The sequence below is a fragment of the Leopardus geoffroyi genome, chromosome E3, assembly GCF_018350155.1.
Source record: "Leopardus geoffroyi isolate Oge1 chromosome E3, O.geoffroyi_Oge1_pat1.0, whole genome shotgun sequence".
Classification (NCBI taxonomy): domain Eukaryota; kingdom Metazoa; phylum Chordata; class Mammalia; order Carnivora; family Felidae; genus Leopardus; species Leopardus geoffroyi.
This window is the reverse complement of record NC_059340.1, coordinates 485,018-510,617: the sequence shown is the minus strand read 5'-3', so window position 1 is coordinate 510,617 and position 25,600 is coordinate 485,018. Positions and strand designations below refer to the sequence as shown.

The following is a 25,600-nucleotide window of genomic DNA, read 5'->3' as shown; positions in this document are numbered from 1 at the left end:
CTGTTCCCGCTGTGCGGCAGACACGTGCACGTGCAGACGTGGGTCGTTGTCGCGTACGTGCACTTTTGGTTTGACTTTTTGTTAGGGTTTTTTTACTGTAGTACAACATATGTGACATCAAGTTCACTCTGTTGGCCATTTTATTTTTATTTATTGTTTTTTAAAACGTATTAAACATTTTTTAATGTTTAATTTTGAGAGAGAGAGAGAGAGAGAGAGAGAGAGGGACACAGCATGAGTGGGGGAGGGACAGAGAGAGAGGGAGACACAGAATCGGAAGCAGCCTCCAGGCTCCGAGCTGTCAGCACAGAGCCTGACGCGGGGCTCGAACTCACGGACCGCGAGATCGTGACCTGAGCCGAAGTCGGACGCTCAACTGACTGAGGCCCCACGGCGCCCCCTTGAACCTTTTAAAGTGTCCATTTTAGTGGTGTCAAATGCGTTGATGTTCCGTGCTCGTCTCAGTAGCACCGTTATGGCATCTATGGCCATAAGATCACGTGGATGTCGTGGCCTTTGTTTGCATTGTTTTGTGTTTGATGGTTTTCAGTTTCTTTCTTTCTTTTTTTTTTTCTTTTTTTCCTTCAGAAAACATCTTTGTGCCTTTGTGCTGCAGTCAGGGCCTGTGCTCTGGGGTCTGCATGTCTGCGTGTTTTTACAGCTCTAGAGCCACGTTTCTGGTTTACTCCACAGAATTAGATGAGTTTGTGGTTTCCCTAACACGCGTGGCTCGTGCCGAATTCCCAGATCCTCACCAACATTGGCTTCTTTGACCGTTGTTTTGTGCTCATCTGTGGACATCGATACCTCACTGCCGTGTCTGCCCCCCCCAGTCCCCCGTGCCGGATGTCGGTTCAGCGGTGGTGACACAGTCCGAGCGGCCAGGCTCACTGCTATGCCTTTAGTAAAAACTAACAAGTCACGCGTTTTGCTTTTGGAATGAGCGGACACAGCTCAGAAGGGGCAGCTCTCCTGGGAGACATCCGTGGCAGTAAATGGCGTCCCACCCAGACAACCGCTCCTGAGGGCGGTGGGTGGACGCTGGGCTACGGGATGGGTCTCTGGTCACTCAGTTTGGAAGCTCAGCACGTGCTTCCCGGTGACCGGCGCCATTCTGGTGGCGCCCAGAGGCCCAGACGGACGGACTGCTTCGTTGCACACCCGGGGGACCCAGAGGGGCAGAGTCGCATGGAATCACGACCTGCTTGCTCCCTGGCACTTAGAGCCGCCAGGCCTTCCGGGCTCCGAGGTGACTGCTGCCGTGCCCGGGGACGAAAGCGGCCGCGACAGCACACGTACCGTCAGTTAAGGCCCCGCGTCGGGCGGGGGACAAGACAGCTTCTCAGAGCAGGACGCCCTACTGGATTCACGTGCCAGTGAGGCAGGCCCAGAAAGGTGATGTGTGCGTATGGCACAGAGTCAAAGGTGTGAAAGCTAAAAGTCTCTCCTCGCCGCCGCCCCTGCCGCCCAGAGCCCACCTCTGTTGGTTCCGTTGTCTGAGATTTCTCGGGAGAATGTTATGCATTTTGGGCAACGTGGGTGCGATTTCTGGGCTGACCTGCACGTGGGCACGCTGCCCTGAGCCTGGCCTGTCCCCGCCGACGGGTCACTCGAGGGGACGCTCCACGGCAGCACGGGTAAGCCCGCTTCTCTCGCCTGTTAAAATTCTCCTTGAATTTAAATGCCGTGAAGCTCGTGCTGTGTGCTGTGCAACCACATGAGCTCTGACCGTAGTGTTCCTGCCACCGTAACCGAGGCCCAGACCTGAGGTGCCGCTGTTCTCTGATCTGCATCCCCCCCCCCCGCCCATTTCTTTCTGCCCGTGCTGGTCAGACCATCCCCCACCTGTCATCCCTGGCACCACTGGAGTGTCCGAAGCTCTGCATTTTCAAGAATGTTCCGTCAGTGGAGTCCTGCGTGGCATGTGGCCTTTCGAGTTTGGGTTCTTTAACTTAACGAAGTGCCTCTGAGATTCCTCGAGGTTTTGTGAGTGTCCTGAGTTTGAGTTATTTTGCTGAACTGCACTCCGCTGTGTAGACAGAGCACAGTGTGTTCATCCTTTGGCGGGTTGCATTCCCACCAGCGGTGGCTCCTGGCCCTCACGTGGCCAGCACTTGATGTTATCAGGTTTCAAAGTTTAGCCATTCTATTTTTTTTTTTTTCAACGTTTATTTATTTTTGGGACAGAGAGAGACAGAGCATGAACGGGGGAGGGGCAGAGAGAGAGGGAGACACAGAATCGGAAACAGGCTCCAGGCTCTGAGCCATCAGCCCAGAGCCCGACGCGGGGCTCGAACTCACGGACCGCGAGATGGTGACCTGGCTGAAGTCGGACGCTTAACCGACTGCGCCACCCAGGCGCCCCAAAGTTTAGCCATTCTAATGGGCATGGGGTGGCCCTTCAGGCCACTGTTGCATTTCCTAATGACCAGTGTCGCTGAGCGTCTTCCCGTGCTCTTCCTATGCCCTTACTTGCCCTTGGCCTGTCTCCCCGCTGAAGTGCCTGTTCATGGCTCTTGTCCATTTTCTTTTTTTTTTTTTTCCTTGTCTACTTTCTTACCAGGTCCTTCTCTTACTGTTGGGCTTGGAAACTCCGTGTGTTCAACTCGTGCCCTTATGTGCATGGATGCAAGTCCTGCGTCAGGTTCTGGTTTGCAGACCCCTCCTTCCAGTCCGTCCTCAGCCTGTCTGCCTGTTTTCTCACTAGTGTGTTTCACAGAGTGGAAGTTCTGGCTTCTGAAGTCCGGCTTTTCAAGATATTTGTTTTAGTGGATTGTGCTTTTGTGTTTAGGTTTGTGTGAAGAACTCTGCACTGAATTTGGGCAGACCTTTGACCTCATCAGCTGGCCGTACGTGCTGGGGGCATGTCTCTGGATCATTCTTTTTTTTTTTTTTAATGTTTTATTCATTTTTGAAAGAGAGAGAGAGAGGGAAGGGGCAGAGAGAGAGAGAGACACAGATTCTGAAGCAGGCTCAGGCTCCGAGGTGTCAGCACAGGGCCCATCGTGAGGCTCGAACTCCTAAATCCTGAACTCATGACCTGAGCTGAAGTCGGACACTCAACCGACTGAGCCCCCTGGCACCCCTGGATCATTCTGCCGTTATGTGAAGATCGAAGTCGGGTAGTATGAGCCTCCCTGCATTGTTCTTTCTCTTTTCTTCTTCTTCTTTTTTTTAAACGTTCATTTATTTATTTTGAGAGAGAGAGAGAACGATTTGGGGAAGGGGCAGGGGAGGTGGAGAGAGCGAATCCCAAGCAGGCTCCTAGCACAGCCTGATGTGGGCCTTGGTGTCACGACTGTGACATGACCTGAGCCAAACTCAAGAGTCGGATTCTCAACCGACTGAGCCACCAGGCGCCCCTGCGTTGTTCTTTTTCAAAATTGTTTTGTCCACCCCGGTTCCTCTGCCTTTTTAGGCGTGTTATATTTAGCGTGATCTTGGGGACATGGACCAAAAAATCCTCTTGGGATTTTGAGTGGGTTCACGTTGATACGTAAATCAGTTTAAGGCGAATAGACAACAATCTAGAATCTTCTAGTTATCCTGCAGCTAACTTTCCAGGATAGCTCTTCATTTATCTAGGTCTTTGATTTCTAATGTCAATGAAAGAAAAACTTGTATTTATTTAATTTTTATTTATTGATTTTTAAGGAGAATAGACCACAATGTAGAATCTTCTAGTTACCCTGCAGCTAACTTTCCAGAATAGTTCTCCGTTTATCTAGGTCTTTGATTTCTAATGTCAATGAAAGAAAAACTTGTATTTATTTAATTTTTACTTATTTATTTTTATTTTAGAGAGAGAGTGGGTATGTGCAAGTGGGGAGAGGGGCAAAGAGAGAATCCCAAGCAAGTTCCACACTCAGTACAGAGCCTGACGTGGGGCTCGATCTCATGGCCCTGGGATCATGGTCTGAGCTGAAATTGAGCGTTGGACGCTCAACTGAGCCACCAGACGCCCATTTGTATTTTTAATACGCAGCTCCTTCACGTGTTTGGTTAGCTTTACTCCTGTTTAGTTTTTTATTGTTATTTAAGTCGTACTCCTGTTTAACGGACAGGTGTTATCTCGTGGGAGCAGTTTTAGGGCCGCAGGGTTCCCGCGCGCCCCGCTCCGTGCGGCTCCCCACTAGTCCCGCTGTGTCAGTGGAGTGTGTTCCAGCTGGTGAGAGCCGCCGCCCTCGACTGAAGCCTGGAATTTATGTCAGGGTCACTCCTTGTGCCCCACAGTCCTGTGGCTTCTGACAGATACCTGATGTCACATATCTGTCGTTAGAGTATCATTTTGATTAGTGCTGCTGCCCTAAAAACTCCGAGCTCTACCTATCCGTGCCTCCCGCTTTCCCTCTGAACCCTTGATCTTTTACCGGCTCCCTGGCCCTGCCTTTCCCAGAAGGCCACTCGGCTGGGATCACCCAGGGTGCGGCCTCTCCAGACTGGCTTCCTTCACGCAGTAACCTGGATCGAAGGTTCCTCCGCGTCGTTCTTGGCTTCGCGGCTCCCTTCTTTCCGGGGCAGAGTAAAACCCCACCGCCCGGATGGAGCCCGGTTGTCCACCAGCCACCGAAGGGCGTCCAGTTGCTGCCCGGGTTCGGTAATCACGCATAAAGCCGCTGCAAACCTCCGCGTGCAGGTCTGCGAGCACGCACGTTCTCACATCTTGGGACGTGACTGCAGGACCGCACGGCGAGACCGTGCTCGGTTTTGTAAGACACCAGGGTCCCTCTCGGAGCGGCCGCGGCATTCTGCGTCCCCGCTGCTCCCCGTCCCGCCAGCACCCGGCGGTGACGTGCTGTGGGCCGTGGCCCTTCTGACGGGCGGTGGTGGCCTCTCCTCGCTGTCTTGCTCCCCGTTTCCCTCCCACACGTGTTCTCCCCCCGACTTCTGCTCAGATCTCCTGCCTGGTGTTTAACTGGGTTGTTTGCTTTCTTGTTGACCTTATGAGGTTTCTCGAGCATTTTGGACCCGAGTCCTTAGCGGATGTGTGTTTTTGAGTATTTTCTCCTAGTCTGTGGCTTGTGTTTTCATTCCCTTAACTGCATGTAATTTTGACTCCTGCTTTTTTTTTTTTTTAATATTTATTTTTGGGAGAGAGAGAGAGAGCGCACGCGCGTGCGAGGGAGGGGGCAGAGAGAGAGGGAGATACAGAATCTGAAGCAGGCTCCAGGCTCTGAGCTGTCAGCACAGAGCCTGACGCGGGGTTTGACCCCACAAACTGCAAGATCATGACCTGAGCCGAAGTTGGATGCTTACCCGACTGAGCCACCCAGGCACCCCTATGTTCATCTCTGTGACCGTTAAATTTTACTAAAAACATGATATAACAGGCCAGAGTATTCTATTACGTAAATATTTCTAAATTATTTTTTTTAATTTTTTTTTTAACGTTCATTTATTTTTGAGACAGGGAGAGACAGAGCATGAACAGGGGAGGGTCAGAGAGAGGGAGACACAGAATATGAAGCAGTCTCCAGGCTCTGAGCTGTCAGCACAGAGCCCAACACGGGGCTCGAACTCACAGACCACGAGATCATGACCTGAGCCGAAGTCGGCCGCTTAACCGATTGAGCCACCCAGGCGCCCCTTACGTAGATATTTCTGAATTGATTCAAGCAATTTCTTGCTGCTAGCTGGATTAAAAATTTGTTGAAACACTGCAGAGAACATTCTAGTACAGATATCTCTGACACCTCTCATTGCTTCCTTTGGATATATTTTAAGAGATAGATTCATGGGGCCTAGAAGTACCCATCGATTTGTGGTGACAGTTCTCTAAAAAGGTTTTATTCGCTTACTCACTTAGTCGACCCATGTTTATTGAACACCAGCTACGTGGCAGGTGCCGTTCTAGGTACCGGGCCGGATCTGGGAGCACATCAGGAAGCCCAGGACTTCCCCGCTGTGCCGCCCTGGGCGTGCGCACTGCCCTTCACCCAACTGCACGAGGCGGCAGGGCCACGGCTGGTCAGGGCCCCAGGTCGGCTCTGTGTCCTTACTGACTTACGTTCTTTCTGGGACGCGTCAGTGTATGCTCAGGCAACGGACGAGATCCTGGAAAGGGGTGTGTCAATCAGAATTTTACAATCAAGTACATCCCCCGATGAGGTTAAATCTTTTTCTTACTCAAAAACCATATTCTTTGACCATAACCCAATAAAGTTGTTTCACTCTCAGTAATAAAGTGCTAACCAGGGAAAAACGGAGGAAGCCAGCCTCCGTATATGCTTGGAAACCAGTAATGAGCGTTTGCGTAATTTGTGAAAGAAGATGGTCATAGTAAAAAATTACGAGATATTTATTTTTTATTTATTTATTTATTTATTTTTTTAATTTTTTTTCAACGTTTATTTATTTTTGAGACAGAGAGAGACAGAGCATGAACGGGGGAGGGGCAGAGAGAGAGGGAGACACAGAATCGGAAACAGGCTCCAGGCTCCGAGCCATCAGCCCAGAGCCTGACGCGGGGCTCGAACTCACGGACCGCGAGATCGTGACCTGGCTGAAGTCGGACGCTTAACCGACTGCGCCACCCAGGCGCCCCGAGATATTTAGAATTAAGTGACATTTAAAGCATCCCAGTTGGTCTTTTTTTTTTTTTTTTTTTTTAACGTTTATTTATTTTTGAGACAGAGAGAGACAGAGCATGAACGGGGGAGGGGCAGAGAGAGAGGGAGACACAGAATCGGAAGCAGGCCCCAGGCTCCGAGCCATCAGCCCAGAGCCCGACGCGGGGCTCGAACTCGCGGACCGCGAGGTCGTGACCTGAGCTGAAGTCGGACGCTTAACCGACTGAGCCACCCAGGCGCCCCCCAGTTGGTCTTTAGAGGGGAAATTATTGCTTCATTGGACACTAAGATTAGGAATTACTGAACCATGTGTCTCCGACTCCTACAGCACCAGAGCAAATCCTCACAGACTGGGGGGGGGCCGCAAGCAGCAGGAATTTTCTGCCCCACGGCTGGGAGGCCGGGAGCCCAAGCTCAGAGCTGCAGCGGGCACTTCCTCCTGGTGGTCCCGACACGGGTCCGTCCCGGCCTCACGTTGCTCTCAGCCCCTGACGTGCAGACACATCACCCGGCCTCTGCCTCTGTCTTCACGGTGAGATCTGCCCTGAGCCGTGTGTCCAAATCCTCCTCCTGTTACGAGGACACCAAGACCTCATGTTCGCCTGTGTCTACAAAGGTCCTGTTTCCAAATAGAGCTGCCCTCTGAATTTTCGAGGGAGCCTATGGAAGCCGCTATGGTGTGCGGCCTGGGAGGTTGGAAAGAGGGTGAGTGACAGAGCCACACGGTGGAAATAACAAGGATAAAGCGGAAGTTAATGAAACGGAAATGGAGGAGGTGACGGCAGACGGTAAAGGAGGTGACTCTGGGGATGAATAAAATGGACATCTGGGAAGGTGGCTGCACAAAGAAGGGACCGTGTAAACGGGAATCTGCCACAGGTCCGGAGAGGGCACCTGGGGAGGTGGGGGGCTGAGCTCCCAACGACCCACCGTGTCCCCTGGGTTCGGTCTCATCCGGGCGGGCTCAGAAGGCCCCTCCTCCAGGAAGCCCTCCTGGCCTCCTCCTTCCCAGGGGTGGCCTAGGAGCCCCCTTGCCTGCACAGCCCTTGTATCTAGTCCTTCATGGCTCAGCCTGTTTCTCTGTCACACCTGGACCCGTCTTTCCTATTAGATCGAAACCGTCCGTGACAAACCGTGCCTTTTTCTCTGTATGAGGGCTGGTATTCCGAAAGTGCTCAATAAATGGTTGAAACTGCACCTTTCTCTCCTCTCTTTGCCACTGAAGGTCGAGCGCCCCTGGACATGCCCCTTGCACTCTCCGGGCCTCGGTTTCCTTGCCTTGTAGGTGGGGATGGCTGGCCTCGGGGCCTGCCTCGTGCTCTGAGATGCTGCAGCCCTGGGAGGGGGCTTGTGGTTGGTCCAGGGGTGGCACCATGGACCCCTGTCCTGGACGCCGCAGGTCCCCAAGTACCGCGGCTCTCCCTCGGTCGGAGGGGACGGGGAGGCAAGGGACAGTCCCCCTGGGGGGAGGTCCAGAAACGCCAACTTGGCCACCGCTGGGGAAGCAGCCCCTCCTCCTGCGGGGTGTTCAGGACCAGCGTGGGCAATCAGGCTGGCGTGGTCCGCTGCCCCAGGAGGCCTCTCAAAGGGACCGGCAGGCTGTGTCCTCAGCCAGAGAGGGGGAGCATGGGGTGGAGGGGATGACTCCATCATTGCCGGGTCCCAGGCACGTGGGCTTCTCAGCAGCGTCTACTCAGTTCCAGAAAGTCTCCCGACATCCCGCCTCCCGACATTCAGAAGAGAATGTCCTCTTCTGAGGCCGCAAGGCCGCATTTTGCCCCTCGTGCCGGAAAATCATGGTCAGAAGACAGTGAACGTCATATGCGGTCTGGGGAGAACGTGGCCCCGGGGCAGGGCAAGGACGGTCCCCTGGGCAGCGTTAGGCATTTCTGGGGAAGGTTCTGGCCGCAGAGCTTTCTGGAATCGCCGTTCCCACACTGTTGTGAAGATTCCTCTGACCTCCTGCCCTTGACCATCCTGCAACCCAGACAGTTCATCTGCGTGAGAGCAGGAGACAGGAAGGGGGCTCTGGAAAACCAGAGGCTTTCCTGGAATCCCGAGGAGGAGGGGAAGGGGTGCCGTCCAGAAATAACGGCCCCGTTTCCGCCCAACGCCTCCCCGAGTGGCCTTGCATTTGGAAGCCCCCGGATCCACGGAAAGTGACTGGTGCCAGGACAGCGATGCCCACGGCCCCATGGAAGGGGGGGCCCCGACAGGGCTTCCCTTGAGAAGGTGGCTTCTGGCCGGTCTCTTGCGTGCAACCCCGCCCTTCCCGCTTGGACCCCCCTCGCCGCACCCGAGCCTCTCAAGGGGGCCGCGGGGCCGCCGAGATGCACCCGGAGCCTGGGCCCTGAAGGGCGCGTCGCTGGCCCCGGCCCCACGTCAGCCCCTGAGCTCTGTGGCCAGAGGCTGGGGTAGCCAAGTGGTGCTTTGTGGTCACAACGGCCCATGTAGCTTGAGGACATGGGGCTCTATGTTTTTTAAAGGTCATCTTTTAGGAGGTACATACTAAAAAGTCTCAGATAAAATTCATGGGGTGCCTGGGTGGCTCCGTCGGTTGAGTGTCCGACTTCGGCTCAGGTCATGATCTCGCGGTCCGTGAGTTCGAGCCCCGCGTCGGGCTCCGTGCCGACAGCTCGGAGCCTGGAGCCCGCTTCGGATTCTGTGCCTTCCTCTCTCTCTGCCCCTCCCCCCTCACGCTCTGTCTCACTCTGTTTCTCAAAAATAAATAAATGTCAAAAAAAAATTTTTTTTAATCTTTTTTTTAAAATTTTTAATATTTATTTTTGAGACAGGGAGAGAGACAGAGCGTGAATGTGGGAAGGTCAGGGAGAGAGGGAGACACAGAATCCGAAGCGGGCTCCAGGCTCCGAGCTGTCGGCACGGAGCCCGACGCGGGGCTCGAACTCACGGACCGCGAGATCACGACCCGAGCCGAAGTCGGCCGCTTAACCGACTGAGCAACCCAGGCGCCCCCCAAAAAAGAAAACTTTTCAATGAAATTCATAACATCCGGGATTTGCTTCCATCTCCCGTGTGTCAGAGGAGTCTTGCGTGTGACTTGTATATACGTATGTGTTACACGTGCAGAGCTGTGTACGTATGTGTGTGTATATGTCGTGTATGCGTGTCTGTGCGTGTTGTGTGCGTGTACATGGTATGCGTGTGTTATCATAGGTGCGTGTACCTTGTATACACGTGTTATAGGTGTGTGCGCACCATATACATGTTGTCCTAGGCACACGCGCACTATATGCGTGCTACGTATGTGAATATGCTGTATACGTGTGTTACGTGTGCCTGTGTGTATTATACGTGTGCATGTTGTATGTCTGTCATATGCGTGTTCTGTGTATTGTGTATATATCGTGTGTATCATGTGCACACATCATCGGGTGTTACGTGTGCACGCATGTATACGTGTGTGTTAGACGCATGGACACGTGCACGTGTTACATGTGTGCGTGCGTGCGTGTGGAGTGCGTGGAGGTGAGCTGAAGTAGGTGTGCCCTGTTTTGATGATTGTTGAAGATGTGTGATGGGATTTTGGTGACCGTCTGTCACTCCCTCTGCCACCCTACGGACTTGAGGGTTTCCACACTGGGACGTGAAAAGGGGCGGTGGTAGGAAGGGAGGAGCTCACCTCTGCACACCTTTCTGAGTTGGGGGACGGGGTGCCGCGCCGCGCCCCAGGGTGCGGCTCCCCATGGACCCGGTAGGCCCCCCTGTCTGCCTGGAGGCTCCCTCCCTGGATCCGGGGCCCTGTTCCCTGCACACCCTCCGTGTGGCTTGCTCTGTCTGAGTGCCAGGCGGCTTGCTGTCCTGTTTTCCAGAGACCTGTGGAGGCATGCCCCGTGGTCCTCACCGTGCGGACTCACCTCCACTCAGGCTTTAATGTTGCCATCATTTAGGGGAGGGGGGAGGGAGGATGCGTACCACCCATCTGCTAACCCTTTCTTTTGGAGGCTCTATAAAGATACTTTATTTTTTTATTTATTTTTTAGTTTATTTTTATTTTTGCTTTTCACGTTTATTTTTGAGACAGAGAGAGACAGAGCCTGAGCGGGGGAGGGTCAGAGAGAGAGGGAGACACAGAATCGGAAGCAGGCTCCAGGCTCTGAGCCGTCAGCACAGAGCCCGACGCGGGGCTCGAACTCACGGACCGCGGGATCACGACCTGAGCCGAAGTCAGACGCTTAACCGCCTGAGCCACCCAGGCGCCCCTAAAGATACTTTTAAATAGCTGCATGAAGTCGCTTTCAACATCCTCGATGGAGGCACAGAGAGGTGAAGGGATTCCCTCAGGATCGCACAGTGTACTCGGGAAGGAGCCTTCCCAGCTCAGTGTCCTGCCCGCTGGGCACACGTACCTTCCAGGCTCTCCTGACTGCTGGTGCTCTGCCCGCCCGTTCGTCTTCTCTCCGTCTCGTTCCCTCCTCCCTGCAGGGGGCAGGATTGCACCTGGGGGGAGCCGGGGCCTCTGCTTCTGCTCTGAGCTCAGGATGCAGCAGGTCTTGGGGCACAGGGGGCAGCTCGTGCGTGGAGAGCTACGGTGCCTTCAAAGGCCTTGAAATTCCCCGCAAGGAGCCTGGTGTGTGGGCCTCACCGGAGGGGAGGTAAGGGAGCAGCTGCGGGCCCGCGAACCCTGGTCTTGGGCCCAGGCGGTGGCCGCAGGCGGGCGTGTCCTGTGATCCACGCCACCAGCGTCCCCCACCCGGGGCACAAGTGCCACGTGACGTCCCACAAAGCTGACGTGCGCCGTGTCGAACTTTCGCTTGGCTCTGTATTCTTTGCTTGTTTTTAGTGGAAGAAATAAACTTGTTTGAGGGAAAAGCAAAACCCCGACGACAGCATCTGGCCTGCGACAGGCGGCCCTCCTACGAGGAATAATGGCTGAACTGTGTTGGTTTGGGGTGGACGACAGCTTCTTGACTTTCTTTTTCCTGTGGGTTCCCAGTCGGAATACCACACCTCCCGTTTGAACTTCAGAGTCCCGTCTGGGGTCTTTTAAAACGTCGTCTTTAGAAAGTACAAGCCCTCTGGGGGAAGAACGCCTCCAGAAGTCATTTACACTGTAGTATGAATTAGGATAGTTTCAGGGTTCCCTCAGGGTTCACGGGCTGCCTGGGAAGCAGGGAGGGGTGCTTTGGAACGTGGGGCAGCGGGAACCCCTGAGGAACCGTGGGTGGGACTCAGTTTCCTTCCTAACTTCATGTTTTTGCTGGGTCGCTGCCTGGTAAAGTCAGATTAATTGTTGTGCTGGGTTGACCCGGGAGGTTGCTGGGTGTGGGTGTTCTGGGGAAGGTGGTCCTCGCCGATGAGGGGACGGAGGCCTTGTCCTAGGTAGGTAGGGAGACTGGTGAGGGCCTGCTTGCCTTGGATCCCCACCTCACTCTGTGCTGCCCCACCGGTCTTGAGACTGATTTTGGGATGTGGGGATGTGGTGGCTGGAGCGTCAGGTGTGGGGGCCTGCTTGTCAGTGTGCAGTGCGTGTTCCTTTACGCTTTTGGAATTCTGTGCCCTCTGCACGCACTCACAATTTGTAAACCATTTAAATAACGAAGGGAGGGAAGAAAACAAAACAGATTTCCTTTCCTTTTATGTATCCGCCCACCATTTCTTGCGTGTCTGCCCGCGTGGGATGCGGGGGTGCAGGGGTGAACGGAGCGGACGTGCCCCCCGCCCCCTGGACCCGGCCATCAGGGCCGTGTGGGTCGGGGAGGGGGACTTGGAGGTGGCCTGGGAGCGGGGGGCTCTTCCCGGCCTGAAGAGGCCGTCAGAGGGGAGCCCTGGAAGGGGCTGAAGGAGGAGACTCGGGAGGGCGGACAGACCCAAGTGTGAGCCCGCCCGCTGTCTTCCCCACAGGAGGAAACCAGACAGATTCTGACGCAGCAGAAGTCAGACTCCCACGACGAGGAGGTCTCCCCGACCCCGCCGAACCCGGTGGTGAAAGCCCGCCGTCGCCGAGGGGGTGTGAGTGCCGAGGTGTATACGGAGGAGGACGCCGTGTCCTACGTGAGGAAGGTGGGCAACTCCCCCCCCCCCCCCCCCCCCCCCCCCGGCCCGGGCCCTCAGGGTCCCGGCTTCCGGCCACGCTCCCTTCTGGTCGGGGTGGGGCCGGTGTGATGGCAGCGTCATGGTCAGGGTCACGGTCATGCCCGTGGGCTCTCCTGTGGGGTTTCCTGACCCACGTGGTCCAGGGAGGGACGGGACAGCAGCTCACGGGGTGTGGGCGGAGGGGCCCGAATCCCGATCCTGTGGTCCCTGTCCTCCTAGACTTCCTTCTGCCCTGGAGGCTGGCGCCTGGCCTCAGAGCCGCCTGGTGGGAATTCCCCCCTCCATGTTGCTGTTCCTCAGCGTCCCTCCCTTGGGGACGGCGACCAGCTGGTGTGCCTGAGTCAGGACGTGCTCTGGAGCGCGAGGACACGTGGTGCCCCTGTGCCTGTTGGTGTGCCCGGCCCCCTGCCTGCCCTCCGACCTGGCCCCCTGCCCGGCGCCCCCTGCCCACCGCCCGTCTGCCCTTAGACGTGGGCTCTGTCGTTTCCATCTTGTGTGTTTCTAGCCTCAGTTTCAGTTTCTTTTCTTGGTATTTTTAGTTTCGGGCCTTTTAGGAAATCTAATCAGGCAAATACACACAACGTAGCTTATTGTCTCTGTGAGCCTGCGTAGCTGGGGCAAAGACGCTCGCTCACGGTCTGGAGGCTGGACGTCCGGGAGCAGGTGCTGGCTGGTTCTTGGCGGGAGCCGCTCGGCCTCCTGTGTCCTCGGGCATCCAGGGGAAGGGAGAGCGGGCTCTCGGGGTCTCTTGCCAGGAGGGCGCTGATCTCTCAGGGCCACCTCCAGACACCACGCACTGGTGCCTGGGCTTCAACACACGGGTTTTGGGGGCAGCTGGGTCCCGGGGCCACTGAGCACGTTCACGCTGCTGAGCGGCCGTCCCCACCGTCTGCCTCCAGAACGTGCCGTCCCCCTGCACTGAGACTGGCCCCGTTACATGCTGACCCCAGCACTTAGCACGTTCGCCATCAAGGATGAGAAACCACCGAAAGTGTCGTTTAAAACCCCCAGGGCACTTCACTTCTGTGGTCTTCCCCCCCCAGCACCCCCTACCACCTCGAGAAGATCCCAGACAAACCCAGGTGGATGGACATTCTGCAAAGTAACTGACCAGCATCCCTCAGACCTGTCCAGGTCATCAAACCAAGGGCGTCCTAAGCAACTGTCCAGAGCGGGGGGCTCAGGGTGCAGTCACTGAATGTGACCTGGGTGAGGCCCAGGGACAGGGCGAGCGGCTGGGGTGAAACTGAGGACGTGTTGCCAGCACGCATCGTGGCTGGTTCCATGGCTGGTTCCGTGGTTCCGTGGCTGGTTCCGTGGCTGTGGTGTGTTCCCGAGCAAGGTCAGGTGCCATAAGTGGGGCCAAGTGGCTGCACGGTATGGGCACTGCCTTTGGCAACTTTTCCATAAGTCTGAACTATTCTAAATTTTTTTTTAATGTTTTATTTTTGAGACAGAGAGAGACAGAGCATGAGCAGGGGAGGGGCAGAGAGAGAGGGAGGCACAGGATCCGAAGCAGGCTCCAGGCTCCGAGCTGTCAGCTCAGAGCCCGACGCAGGGCTCAAGCCCACAGACCGCGAGATCACGACCTGAGCCGAAGTCGGACGCTTAACCGACCGAGCCACCCAGGCGCCCCAAGTCTGAACTATTCTAAAATAAAAGGCTTATTTTTAAAGAGTAAATCTCTAGGGCTTGAGTCCCGTCTCTCAAAGTCCCTGGGTGAAGACCCATGGTATTAAATGTAATGCGCACATGTGCTGGGGCCTAATGCCACCCCCCAGCCTGGCAGAGCTTTCTGGCAGCTGAGCTCCAAGAGGGGGTCACGTTACGGCCCAAATAGCCCTCCCACCGGTGTCTTTTATCTTGAGGGAGAAATCTTGGCGTTTGAGATGCTTGTAATGTGAGATGCAGGCGCTTTGTGCTGTTCGGTCGGTGATGGAGCTCTTGGGCATGTGCTTACTGGGAGCTCTGACCAGGCAGGTCTGCTGTGGTGGACGCTTCCCCGCGCCCAGTTATTAGCAGGGGCTGAGCCCCCCTTACTAGGCCCCCATAGCCACGCCGAGGGTCCTGAGCCCCCCCCCCTTACTAGGCACCCCCCCATCACCACACCCAGTTATCAGCAGGGTCCTGAGCCCCCACCCCTTATAAGGCCTGCCCATCATCGGGCTCAGTTATCGGCAGAGCCCCCCTTACAAGGCCCGCCCATCACTGCCTCGGAGGGTGAAGGTCAGCCTTGGGTGTGGCTCCAAACTTGGCTCAAGTTGTGTTTTTTTTTTTTCAGTCTTCAAATATTTACACAAGTGTTTTATTGCCTTAAAAACAAAGCCACTGAAATAAAACAGAAGAACTGATAATCCAAGGGACCGGAGGTCTTGTAGCATCCTCTAGGGGTCCCTAAGGCCCGCCAGGGCCAGTCCACCAAGGCCCCAAGCCCTCCAGGTTCTTAGACCACCTCTCAGATCACCGTGTCTTCCCTTTCTTTCGTCATGTTGGTTCCAGCTGCTTACAGCGATGGTGACATACACATCCCATTCCGGGATCACACTCCGGGCTGTCTGTCTTTGCGGTCCTCCAGCAGTAACACGCTGAAGGCCGGACCGTTCTGTGTCCAGCCACGTCATGGTTTCTCAGGGTCCCGTAGGTGCTGGGAGGGGCTGGGCCCCGAGCCCTGACCCTCAGGGGTGCCCGGAAGTCTGACTTCCGCTGGCTTCCCCTGCAGGTTATTCCCAAGGACTACAAGACCATGACGGCGCTGGCCAAGGCCATCTCCAAGAACGTGCTGTTTGCTCACCTGGACGACAATGAGAGAAGGTAGGAACCTGGGAGGGGCGGGGCTGGGATTGACATCCCTCCGGGGAGGCCTTGCTGGTCACCACCAGCCCTGAACCCCAGGGACCCGGTCACAGGGCACACTTTTGGAAGCATGTGCTCACAGAACATGGGCGGCTTCCAGAAATAATGTGCTCTGTGCGCCTGCTGTCCTTCTGCATACCAAGTTAGGATCTGCGGGTTCCATGTGACTTTGTCATCGAGAGACACTGTGGGTCTCCTTGCTCTGACCACTGGGGGCCTCGTCTTCCAGCAACTTCTACAAGGATCTGCCTTGTTGGGCTGAGCTCACTGCCTGGTGGGGAGATGGGACTGGCAGGCAGGGCTCGGGGGTCCAGGAACGTGACTGACCAGGTGCTGATGTCAGTCACATGGTCTAGAAGGGCCGCAGGAATGGCCGTGGGTGGGGTCTGTCCAGGGACGGGCACCCGGCAGCTGTGACGGGCTGGGTGCCATGCTTGGGAATTAAGGTCCTACACATAGTTGGGAAAATCGGACTGGGAGCGTTTTGGGGTGATCCTTGAGGGTTTACTTGAAGTGTGCACTCTAATTCCATGTTGTCACAAAACGGGATCACATTCTACGAGTTTGTCATGCTGACGAGGTCACGGACATCCCTCTTTGTCAGTAAAGACTTTTTCAGGGCTCATTGTATGGATTTCCGTGGAGTTGCTATAACTTCCTTACTTCTCCTCTGTGTCTGTTTCTTCCTTCGAGCTAAGCTCCTCGGGGTGGATGAAAGGCTGTGCAGTGTTTTAATTCTCTTTTTTTTCCATTTTTGGTGAATTATGTTTCTTGGTTCGATAACCTAGTGTTCTGATGACAGTCCTATACAGAATCTAAACAACATGCAAACCCACAAAATAAGAGAAAATCCTCTCGCAGCCTCATTCTGTGACGCTCGTGGGTCCTTCCGCGTGAGCGTCTGGGATGGTTAACATCTGCTGAGCGCTGCACCGTGCGGGGAGAGAGAGGGTCATTGGGAGGCTTGCGGTTCTTGGATGCCATCGTGCCCCGGCGGACAGGAGGGAGAGGTGTTTACGCAGGATGGGCCCCCCACAGAGGAGCTGGGCCAGAGAGATGGGGCGTAGGGTCTCCGTAGGTGCCGGTGCGTTTTCCAGGGCTTTTGGCAACACGGCACAGGCTGGTCACCCAGGAAGGCCGCAGGGAAGGCCTGCCCACACCTTGGGTGCTCCCGGAGTCTCCGAGGTGAGGCCTGGCTGGCGCCGTGTTCCGGGAGTGTCTCGGGGGCATTTGAGACGTCCACCCGTCAGAAGCACATGGGGGCGTGACGGGCAGGGCAGGAGGCCAGTTCTCCACGTGGGCCTCCCAGCTGGGCTCACGCCCCAGGAGGGTTTTGACACGGAGAGGTGGTCCGGGATTCACCCTCCACAGGCCCTAAATGCAGGCTGTGTCCTTGCAAGAGGGGAGCATGGGGGGGATTGCTCCGAAGAGAAGCCCTGTGACTGCTGCTGCTGCTGCTGATTCTGGGCTCCTGGCCTCCAGAACTGGAGACAGTCCCCTGTTCTCAGCCTTCGTGGAGGTGTCCACCTGGCAGGTAGGTCCTCGGTCACCAGGTGGGACCAGATGACTCGGAGTTGTAGCTTTATTAACTTGAATGTAAACATCAAAAACTGAGTCCAGATTTAAACCCGGGCTCTGACTGGATGGTGCGTTCACACGGGTCGAAATTCAGAAGGTGCCAGGGGTCCAGAGTGAAAGGTGAGCCGTCTGGAGATGGCCCCAGGACCCTGGCTCGTCTCTGTGGACAGACTCCACACCCTCAGGCCGATGGTCAGACGCTCCCCACAGCGGCCACATAGACCACCGTCCATTCTTTTTTTTTTTTTTTTTTAATTTTTTTAACGTTTATTTATTTTTGAGACAGAGAGAGACAGAGCATGAACGGGGGAGGGGCAGAGAGACAAGGAGACACAGAATCGGAAGCAGGCTCCCGGCTCTGAGATATCAGCACAGAGCCCGACGTGGGGCTCCAACTCACGGGCCGCGAGATCATGACCTGAGCCGAAGTCGGACGCTTAACCGACTGAGCCACCCAGGCGCCCCCACCATCCATTTTTTACCCGGTTTCAGTCCTTAGGGAAGGGATGGACCGTGCCTGGGTCCATCGGGGTCCTGGCACTTTGCAGCCAGCTCAGGGGAGGAGGCGCCGCTCTGGGTAGAGGCGACGCTGTGGGCACGCAGCTGCCGGGCGGTGCGGGGCGGACCGATGCCGGAGCCCGGCCGGCGTGTGCACCTGACCTGTATGCTGCAGCCGCTGGCCCCGTCGTCACCGGGTCGGACCCGTCCCCGAGTGTGGGGCAGGAGTTCCGGGGCGCCGTGATTTGGGCTGTCCCCCAAAACCCAGCTCACACGGAAGGTTGGTTTTGTTCTCTGGGCCTCGGTGTCCCGGTCTGGTCCGCATTAAGCCCCTGTGGGAACGGCCGCGGTGGCGGTGACGGTCACCCCCAGGAGCTTCTCCTTGCTCGTGTGTTTCCGGGGACGCATGAGCAGCGCGGGCCTGGCGCCTGCGTGAGCGGTGGTGGGTGGGGCTGAGGGTGGTGGGTGGGGCTGAGGGCGTGGCATGCGTGAGCTTTGCGTTCTTGCAGGTCCGCGCCTGAGCCGTGGTGGGTGGGGCTGAGGGTGGTGGGTGGGGCTGAGGGCGTGGCATCCCTGGCCGCGTGAGGGTGACAGCAGGAGGTAAGGGTGTGAGCAGCGAGCCCTGGCTGCCGCCAAAGTCGACTTCATCTGAGCGGGGGCACCCAGCTGTCACCCGTCGTTCGGCCCCTGACCTGGTAAAGTTGACGGTGAAAGCGGTGAACAGACGGAGGTCACCCCGAGTTTGTGTGTCCGGCTCCACGGAGGGTCGTCCGGGGAGGCCCCAACGTGTAGCATGGGGTGGCTGTCCCCAGGTAGGGCGCAGCCGGCTGGAAGTCGGGGGCAGGAAAGCTCGGTTGTGACGGCCCAGACCGGCCGGGTGCCCCCTGTGCTCTGGACACTGCTGTGCTGGCCGTGCTCTGTGTCACAGGGCACAGAGGGGTTCTTGGCGTGTGGCAGGAATCTCGCGACTGTCCCAGGACTCACGGGATCGTCCCCTCCCAGGGATCCTCCCAGAACACTCAGCTGGCCTGGCCTAGCCGCGGGGACGCCGCCTGAGGAAGGGAGGCTGCAGACGGGCTCCCGGGAGGCCGAGGCGCGGTCTCGTCAACGGCACCCACCCGACCTCCCCCAAGTGCGGGTTCACAGACAGACACCTGGAACAGTCACACTCATTTCTTTCTGAGGGTGGGGGGTCTCCCCGTTGCAGGGGGGCCACCCTGTGTTTATCCACTTCCCCACTGACAAACGCTGGGGCTGCTCCCACCTCTTGGTCGTCGGGCAAAATGCTCCCGTGAACACGGGCGTCTGGGTCTTTTGGTTGCAAACCCAGAGGTGGCTCGCGGGGCAGATAGTCCTTCCCCGTGTAGCTTTGTGAGGAACCCCACACTCAGCTTCCCTTCTGGCCCCACGGAGCTTCAAGTCTCCCCTTCTGTGGAGCCCGGGTGCCCCTTGGGGGGCAGTTGTGTTCGAGCCACGCCCTCCACACCCTTTGGTGGCCCCTTCCCCGCTCCCAGGCACTGGCTGGCCGGGGGCCGGTGTGGCCCGAGGACGCGTTGATCCAAGTGGTGTCTCTGGCCACGTGCGTCCAGGAAGTGTCTGTGCCAGGGTCCTGTGCCCTTGGCCCTGACTTTCCAGACTCGTGCAGTTCCTACCGCCTCGGACTTTTCCAGATCTGGGAGCCAGGTGGACAAAAGTGCAGGAAGCAGATGGTTGGGTTGAAAATTCCTCTTTGCGAGGCTGGCTTAGGAAGAGAGCTTTCTGTCAGGGGGTGTGTCTGTGGTTCAGATCTTTGTTTTGCCCTCAGGAAAACTCACTTTCCATATTGAAACCCTGGGGGGGCTCCTCTTTCTGGCCTCTGAAGGAACAGGCTGACGGTTCAGGAAGTGGCCTCCGGGGGAGCTGGCGGCCAGAGACTCCTCTCTTGACCTTTCCCTTGATGTCCCCTGTGTGACATGCAAATACTTTGCTTTTTCCAGTTCAGGAGAAGGCGGGCTCAGCAGCTTGGGCTGTGGTTTGGGGCCCATTTTTTCCAGATGCGCGTCTCGACTCAGAGGCTGCCTCCCCCGTGAATCCCCAGGAGTGAATCCGCTGGGGGCGAGCGCACCTTTGTGCTGAAACACCCGCCCCCAGCTCAGGTGTGAGACCAGTAACCCTGTGGTCACGGGCTGGGTGGTTTTGCCCTTGTCGGTTAACGACGGCATCTGTCCTTCAGTCTGTGTGCAGATAGTTGTGCCTGCGAAGACGTGAGCATTTTGTTCAAAATCTTTTCTTGAAAAGAAGGTGATGCAACATAGCCATGGGGGAAGGGTCCTAACCCCCAAACGGCCACCTGTCTCCTAGGAGAGAGCGTCCGTCGAAGGCTCTCTCTGGGCCCCTGCCTCGGGTACCCCCTCCGTGCATAAAGAGGGGGTGTCTTTTGACCAGGGCCCCACACTTGTCACAGCAGAGCCAGGACTCCTGAGTCTTGGGGGCTCCGAGGCCATGCTCCCCCTCCCTCACTCCTCTGACGACAGGTGGCATACACCTGCAGGAGGAAGGAACGCTGGAGGGTGGGTGGTCCAGACGTGGTCACTGGGGGGGTCCGCAGGTATCCTAGGGTGAACTGGCAGTGGGGGATCTGGGGAGCCAGAGGGAGGACCCTGAACACGGTGGCAGCTCAGAGATTTCTTAAGCACATACACACCCCGACTCACACACACACACGTGTGCAGACACAGGCACACTCACACATGCACACACGCACACGTTCACGCTGCAGAATCCCACGTGTGTTAAAATGTCTTTTGGAAGGAGACAGTTGAATCACGTCTTGGAGTTGCGTGACGACCTTCTCGGGGACTCCCGTTTCCTCAAACGTGTCAAAAGTGTCAAATGGGAGGAATAAAACCCACTTCGAGGGTTGCAGTGACGGCGGATTGTAGTAATGTCCATGGGAGTGTCCTCCCGTGTTGTGTCGTCGTCCCCGTTGTCATCGTCCCTGTCATCGTCACCCACACCGCCACCATCACCCCCACCCTCCTCCCCCTCCCCCTCCCCATCCTAGTCACCGTCGTCATCCTCTTTCCGGCAGCCCTTTGGCTGTGTGGAGGGCAGACCACGTCACTGGGCTTCTCCCTGCCCACGGCCTTGCTGCTCTGATGCTGGCCCAGACGCCCACACGAGCCCCACAGCCCGGCCTCCCTCCCTCCCAGTGCTCAGTCCGTGGCCACTCCACAAGGTCATGCTCTGCTCCATTCTGGGCCCGAGGTGGGTCAGCTGGCTGCTCTGGGCCTCCGGATGCAGCAGGAAGGGCCGTGGGTGACCAGCTCATCTCCCAACCTCAGTGTACAGATGGTTTCGAGGTCCAGTGAGGGGAGGGCCTTTGTCCTTCGCTCCAGGTCACAGTAGGTGTCCGAGCCGGGGCTGGGGCTGGTATCTTCAGGCCCCTCCACAGCCCCTCTGCTAAATTGAGTTACTCCGGGTGAGGGTCCTGGGGGCAGGGGGCAGGTGCAGGCTCCTCCTTGCTTGGTGTCAGGTACGGTGAGCAAAGTCAGATCCTTTGTCCTTCCTGGGGGTGCTGGGGGCATGTACTCTGCTCAGGGACACAGGCGGCCTCAGAGGGCAGCCTGCAGGGAGCTCCACAGCCCTGGGAAGGGCCATGAACCGCGGCCTGGCCCCGAGGGTGCATCCCAGGCCTGAGGGAGGGAGGTGGGAGCCCCCGGGTTCAGTCGGGTCTCTCCCAGCCTGCTCTGCTTGGGGTGCCCAGAGAGCACCGCCGTGCCCCTGGGAGTCGGGAAGCGTGGCAATGAGGAGGCCCCGTGTGTGTGTGTGTGTGTGTGTGTGTGTGTGTGTGTGTGGTGCTTCGGGCCTCGGCGGGGGCCTCGTTGCTGGAGCCGCCCGCCCCACGAGCGGGCGAGGGCATCTCACCCTGGGGCGGTCTTCCTGGCCGGCCCTGCTCTCTGCAGCTCTAATTAGAACGGGCCTCTGGCTGGAGCGCCGCACCGCTGGCCTGAGCGGCTGTCTCCTGCTACCTGCCGCTGTCCCTCTGCCTCCCGCCCGCGCATCTCTGCGGTCTGTTTTTCCACAGATTGGCTCGGGTTCCCAGGTGATGAGAAAAACACGCTGCGGCCGAGGCATGGCCTCTGCCTGGCCCTTCTCTCCCGTCTGGCCTGGCTCTGGCTTCAGGGCGTGCTGCTTCCCTTTCAGGCAACACAAAAAAAACAAAATTAGCATTTTGGAGAACGCAGGGCCTCATCTCAGGAGGAGCTTAATGGCTTGAACATGCAACGAATTTGGTTTTCGTCTTGCATAAAGCCTTCAGCTCCGGGCAGAGGAGACCTTGAGGACTGGAGCTTGCTTCACGTGACCTGTTCCGAGCTAGTCCCTGGACCTCGGGCCTCACGGGCACCGTCTCGTTAGAACAGCGCTGGCCGGCTTCGCTGCTGGGGCCTCTGATGAGGCGTAGAGGCACAGAGAGGTTAGGCAGGCTGCTCAGAGCCCCCAGCTAGGACTGGGAGAAGCTGGGCTTGCGCCCCCCAGGACAGGGCTGCGCTGGGCCGGCCTGTCTCCGTGTGATGGGACCCCCCAGCTCAGTAACCCCCCCAGGGAAAGAGAAGAGTTCTTTCCCTCGTGCCCAGAATTAGTCCAGCTGATGGGGAGTCGTGTGGTTCCAGAAGGAGACCAAGGCACAGCTTTGGGGTCTCTGTGGAGTCTTTGCTGAGAAGAGCTGCCCAGGCTTGTGAGCACAGAGCGGTTAGAGCCCGGCCTGTCTGTCGCCCAGCTGTGGACACGTGGCGGTCTGTCTGTGGTCTTGGTGGTTGGGTGCCACAACGCTTTGAATCTTCTAGCATTTGGCCGTGTGCCGTTCCCAGAATGCCGCAGACCCTCCTGTTCCCCTTCTCCCCACCCAACCGGCTCTCCTGCTGATGCCACCTGACGAGGCCCCGTGGACGATGGGTTTGAGCTGCCCGATGTCTTCTGTCGCCAGTACCCGTTCCATGGGCGAGGGCGTGGGGGCCCAGAGAGGGGTGGGACAGCCTGTTGCCCAGGGGCAGGGACTGGGGCCATTCCTTCAGCACCAAGTCCCCGAGGGCCGCTCCGCAAGATGCCCCCTGGCGGTGAGCGGGCCCACTGCACCTCTGCCCCCCACCCCCAGGGGGGGCGACGCGGCCCCAGGAAGGGGGCAGGCGCTGGCTTTGAGACCCAGTGGGCGCCTCGGGTCCTGGCTCCGCTCCAGTGAGCCGCGGTCACTAAACATGGGTGAATTGCCTGCCAGCTGGGGTGTGAGGAATTCACCAGCTGGCTGGGGTCAGAGCGGGGCTTGTAGGGAGAGGCCGGGGTGAAGGGCAGGTGGCCGAGAGGACTGTGGTCACCCACACTTGTCCTCATCTCCAGGGCGCCTCCGTGGGGGCCTGGCCAGCTTCCCCGCTCCCGTTTGTCAGGCGGGAACATTGAGGCCCGGAGGAGGCGGGTGACTGACTGAAGGTCACGTGGGTTCCTTGGGGCAGCACCAGTCTTCCCGAGACAGTCGTGCACGCGCGCGGCTTCTGCAGTGAGAAAGCCTCGGGTATCTCAGTGTACCTTTAGGTGATGCTGCGCTCTGCGTCAGGGCCCTGGGTCTGTCCCGACCCGCACAGCTGCCCCGTGAGAGTCAGTGATGGGGTCACCTGTGCTCCAGCCGAGGGCAAAGCCGCTTGCCCTGGGTCCCACAACCCGCGACCAACCGTGGGGAGCCCCGGTCGAGGCGCTGTGTGGTGTGTGGCTGTGTGCCATCAGGACCCTGCCCGCCGCTGTGCCTCCCTCCTGCTGCGGGCTCATCCCAGTGGGGACCTTTCTGGGAGGAGGCTGCCCTGTGCCTCAACGCTGCGGGCTCACAGAGGAGGAAAGGACCCCATTCTCCCTGTACTTTCGGGGGGCTCACGTACCAGAACCGGCGACCTTTGAGCCCGGTCTTCGAGGATGGGCAGAAGAGAGTGGGGAGGGCATTCGAGTGTTGGGAACAGTGTGGGCAGGCGGAGGCAGCAGCAGGGGTGGAGGAAGGGGGTGCCGGAGCAGATGCTGAGTGCAGCTGGGGCCGCGGCTCAGTGGGGAGACGTCTTCTCCGACGCAGAGAGGGACAGAGGGAAGCAGGGAGGCCCGCGCTGGCGCCCCCCTGGGACACGGTCTTTGCTGCCCCCACGGCCCCGCCTGATTCCCGTCAGGTGTCTGTGCCCTTGGGTCAAATGGAGCCGGCTTCGCGTTTGGAAGGTGTGGGAGGAGGCACCTGCCTTCCAGTGGCCCCGCTCTGCATGCGGCGCCCACGCCTGTGGCTTCCCGCCTGGCACGTCCACCGGGAAATGGCACCTCTGGTCACTGCGGCTGCCGCTCCGGAGGCACCTGCTCGCCCTTTCATGATCCGCCGTCCCCGGAGGCTCGTCTCCGCCAGGGGCCCACACGGCCCGCGTGCAGGGGACCCTCCAGGGGAAGGGATTGTGCTGCCTCCGCCTGGTTTCTGCCTTTCGTTTCCCGCAAACTCGTGGCAGTGGGCCCTCGGTGCGTGGGACCTTGTGGGAGTGGGTCCCGGTGCGCGTTGGAGTCTCCCCTCTGCCTTCAAGGCTGAAATATTAATATTCTGCTGGACGGACCAGGCTTTGTTCGCCCGTCGATGGGAGGCTGTAGGTTTTACGTTGGCAGATTTCCTCTCCTTCCTTGATGGCTTCTGTGATGTTCTTCCCAGAACGCCTTCCAGACTTCAAGACCATAAGCAAACACACTCGTGATCTTTTCTAGAACCTTCCCAGATTGCCTGTGGCTTGTTTCTCTTCCAGTGATGGGAGGCTTGATCCACCAGGAATTTTATTGTGGTTTAGGGACGTAAGCACATCGGATCTTCCCAAACAGCCACGCGTGCTGACACGGCCACTGAGCGGAAGTGTCTCTGTGCCTACTGATCCGACAGAAACCGCGTCCCTGTCCGTGTGGGGGTCTCTGCCAGGTCTGCGAATTCACTGAGCACCTGGGGGGGGCTGGCCCGGGCCCGCGTGTTCTGAAGGCCTCCCCGCAGGGGCGTGCGGGCCTGGAGACCCCAGCAGGCTGCGACCCCTCTCTGGGTGGGGGTGGGGGGTGCCGACCCGGGGCTCAGCAGCCGCTGGGTGGCTGTGGGGTGCCGTGAGGGCGTTGGGGGGTCCAGGAAAGCGTGCTCAGGTTTCCGTTGCGCGGAGCTCACTGGCGGGTTAGGGGAGCGCAGGCCGGGGGTTCAGGTTGGCTCTGCTGAGGTGGGGTGCGGACGGATGTCCCCGATGAGCGTGTTGTGTGTGCACGTGGCGTGTGTGACTTCTGCCTCTGGTGTGGGGGAGTGCGTTTGGGTGACTGTTGCTGGAAACGCTGCGGGACCCTCTGTTACAAGTTCTGTCGCAGAGAATGGCAGGCGTGGGCGGCAGGGAGGGGGCCGTGCCAAGGAGCCCTGGCCACCGCGGTCCCACCCTTCCTCCCCCTGCCCACGGACCCTCAGCCGTCACTCGGCCTCGCTGTTGATACTTTGCAAGGCGAACGTGTCCCCCGCTCCCGTCCTCCACGTTCGGTGCGCATTTGGGACAGGGTGGCGCTCGCTGGGAGGTGGCGCCCAGAGCTGCCGCGTGTAGCCTCGCGTGTCCGGATGGGAGCGCCCCTTCCCGCGTGGGATCAGGGCCCCCAGACGGTCCAGGGGCCGGTGGCGCGCCATAAGCGTGTGGGCGGCCAGGAGCGGAACGCAGCGAGGACCCTCCGGAACTCCGACAGTGCGGGGGGGGGGGGGGGGGGGGGGGGGTCCTGTCCGCGTGGCTCCTGAAGGGCCGGCTCCCCGTGCTGTGACCCGGGGGCGACAGCTAGTCCCGCCGCCGCCTCCTTCAGAGAGCGCAGCGGCTGCACAGATGTGCTTTGACCTCAGGGGCAGCTGTGGGGGTGGGGGGGACACGGCAGGCCTCAGACCTGCCTGCAGCGGGGCCCTTTCACCCTTCGGGGCCACCGACACCTCCTCCCGCCCTGCCCGCTCCCCACTTGTGTCCCACACTGAGATCAGGCCTCTGGCCATTGGCACAGAGCCCTCTTTT

General features: G+C 58.2%; 1 protein-coding gene across 2 annotated transcripts in view; it reads left to right on the top strand.

Annotated features, from left to right (window-relative positions):
- The window catches only part of PRKAR1B (protein kinase cAMP-dependent type I regulatory subunit beta), a 107,203-nt gene that overhangs the window by 6,393 nt on the left and 75,210 nt on the right, over positions 1–25,600 (top strand). For both annotated transcript variants that reach the window (XM_045460704.1, XM_045460703.1), the window contains exons 3-4: positions 12,435–12,593; positions 15,346–15,437. In XM_045460704.1, the coding sequence (XP_045316660.1) occupies positions 12,435–12,593; positions 15,346–15,437 (251 nt within the window). The remainder of the gene's footprint in view (positions 1–12,434; positions 12,594–15,345; positions 15,438–25,600) is intronic.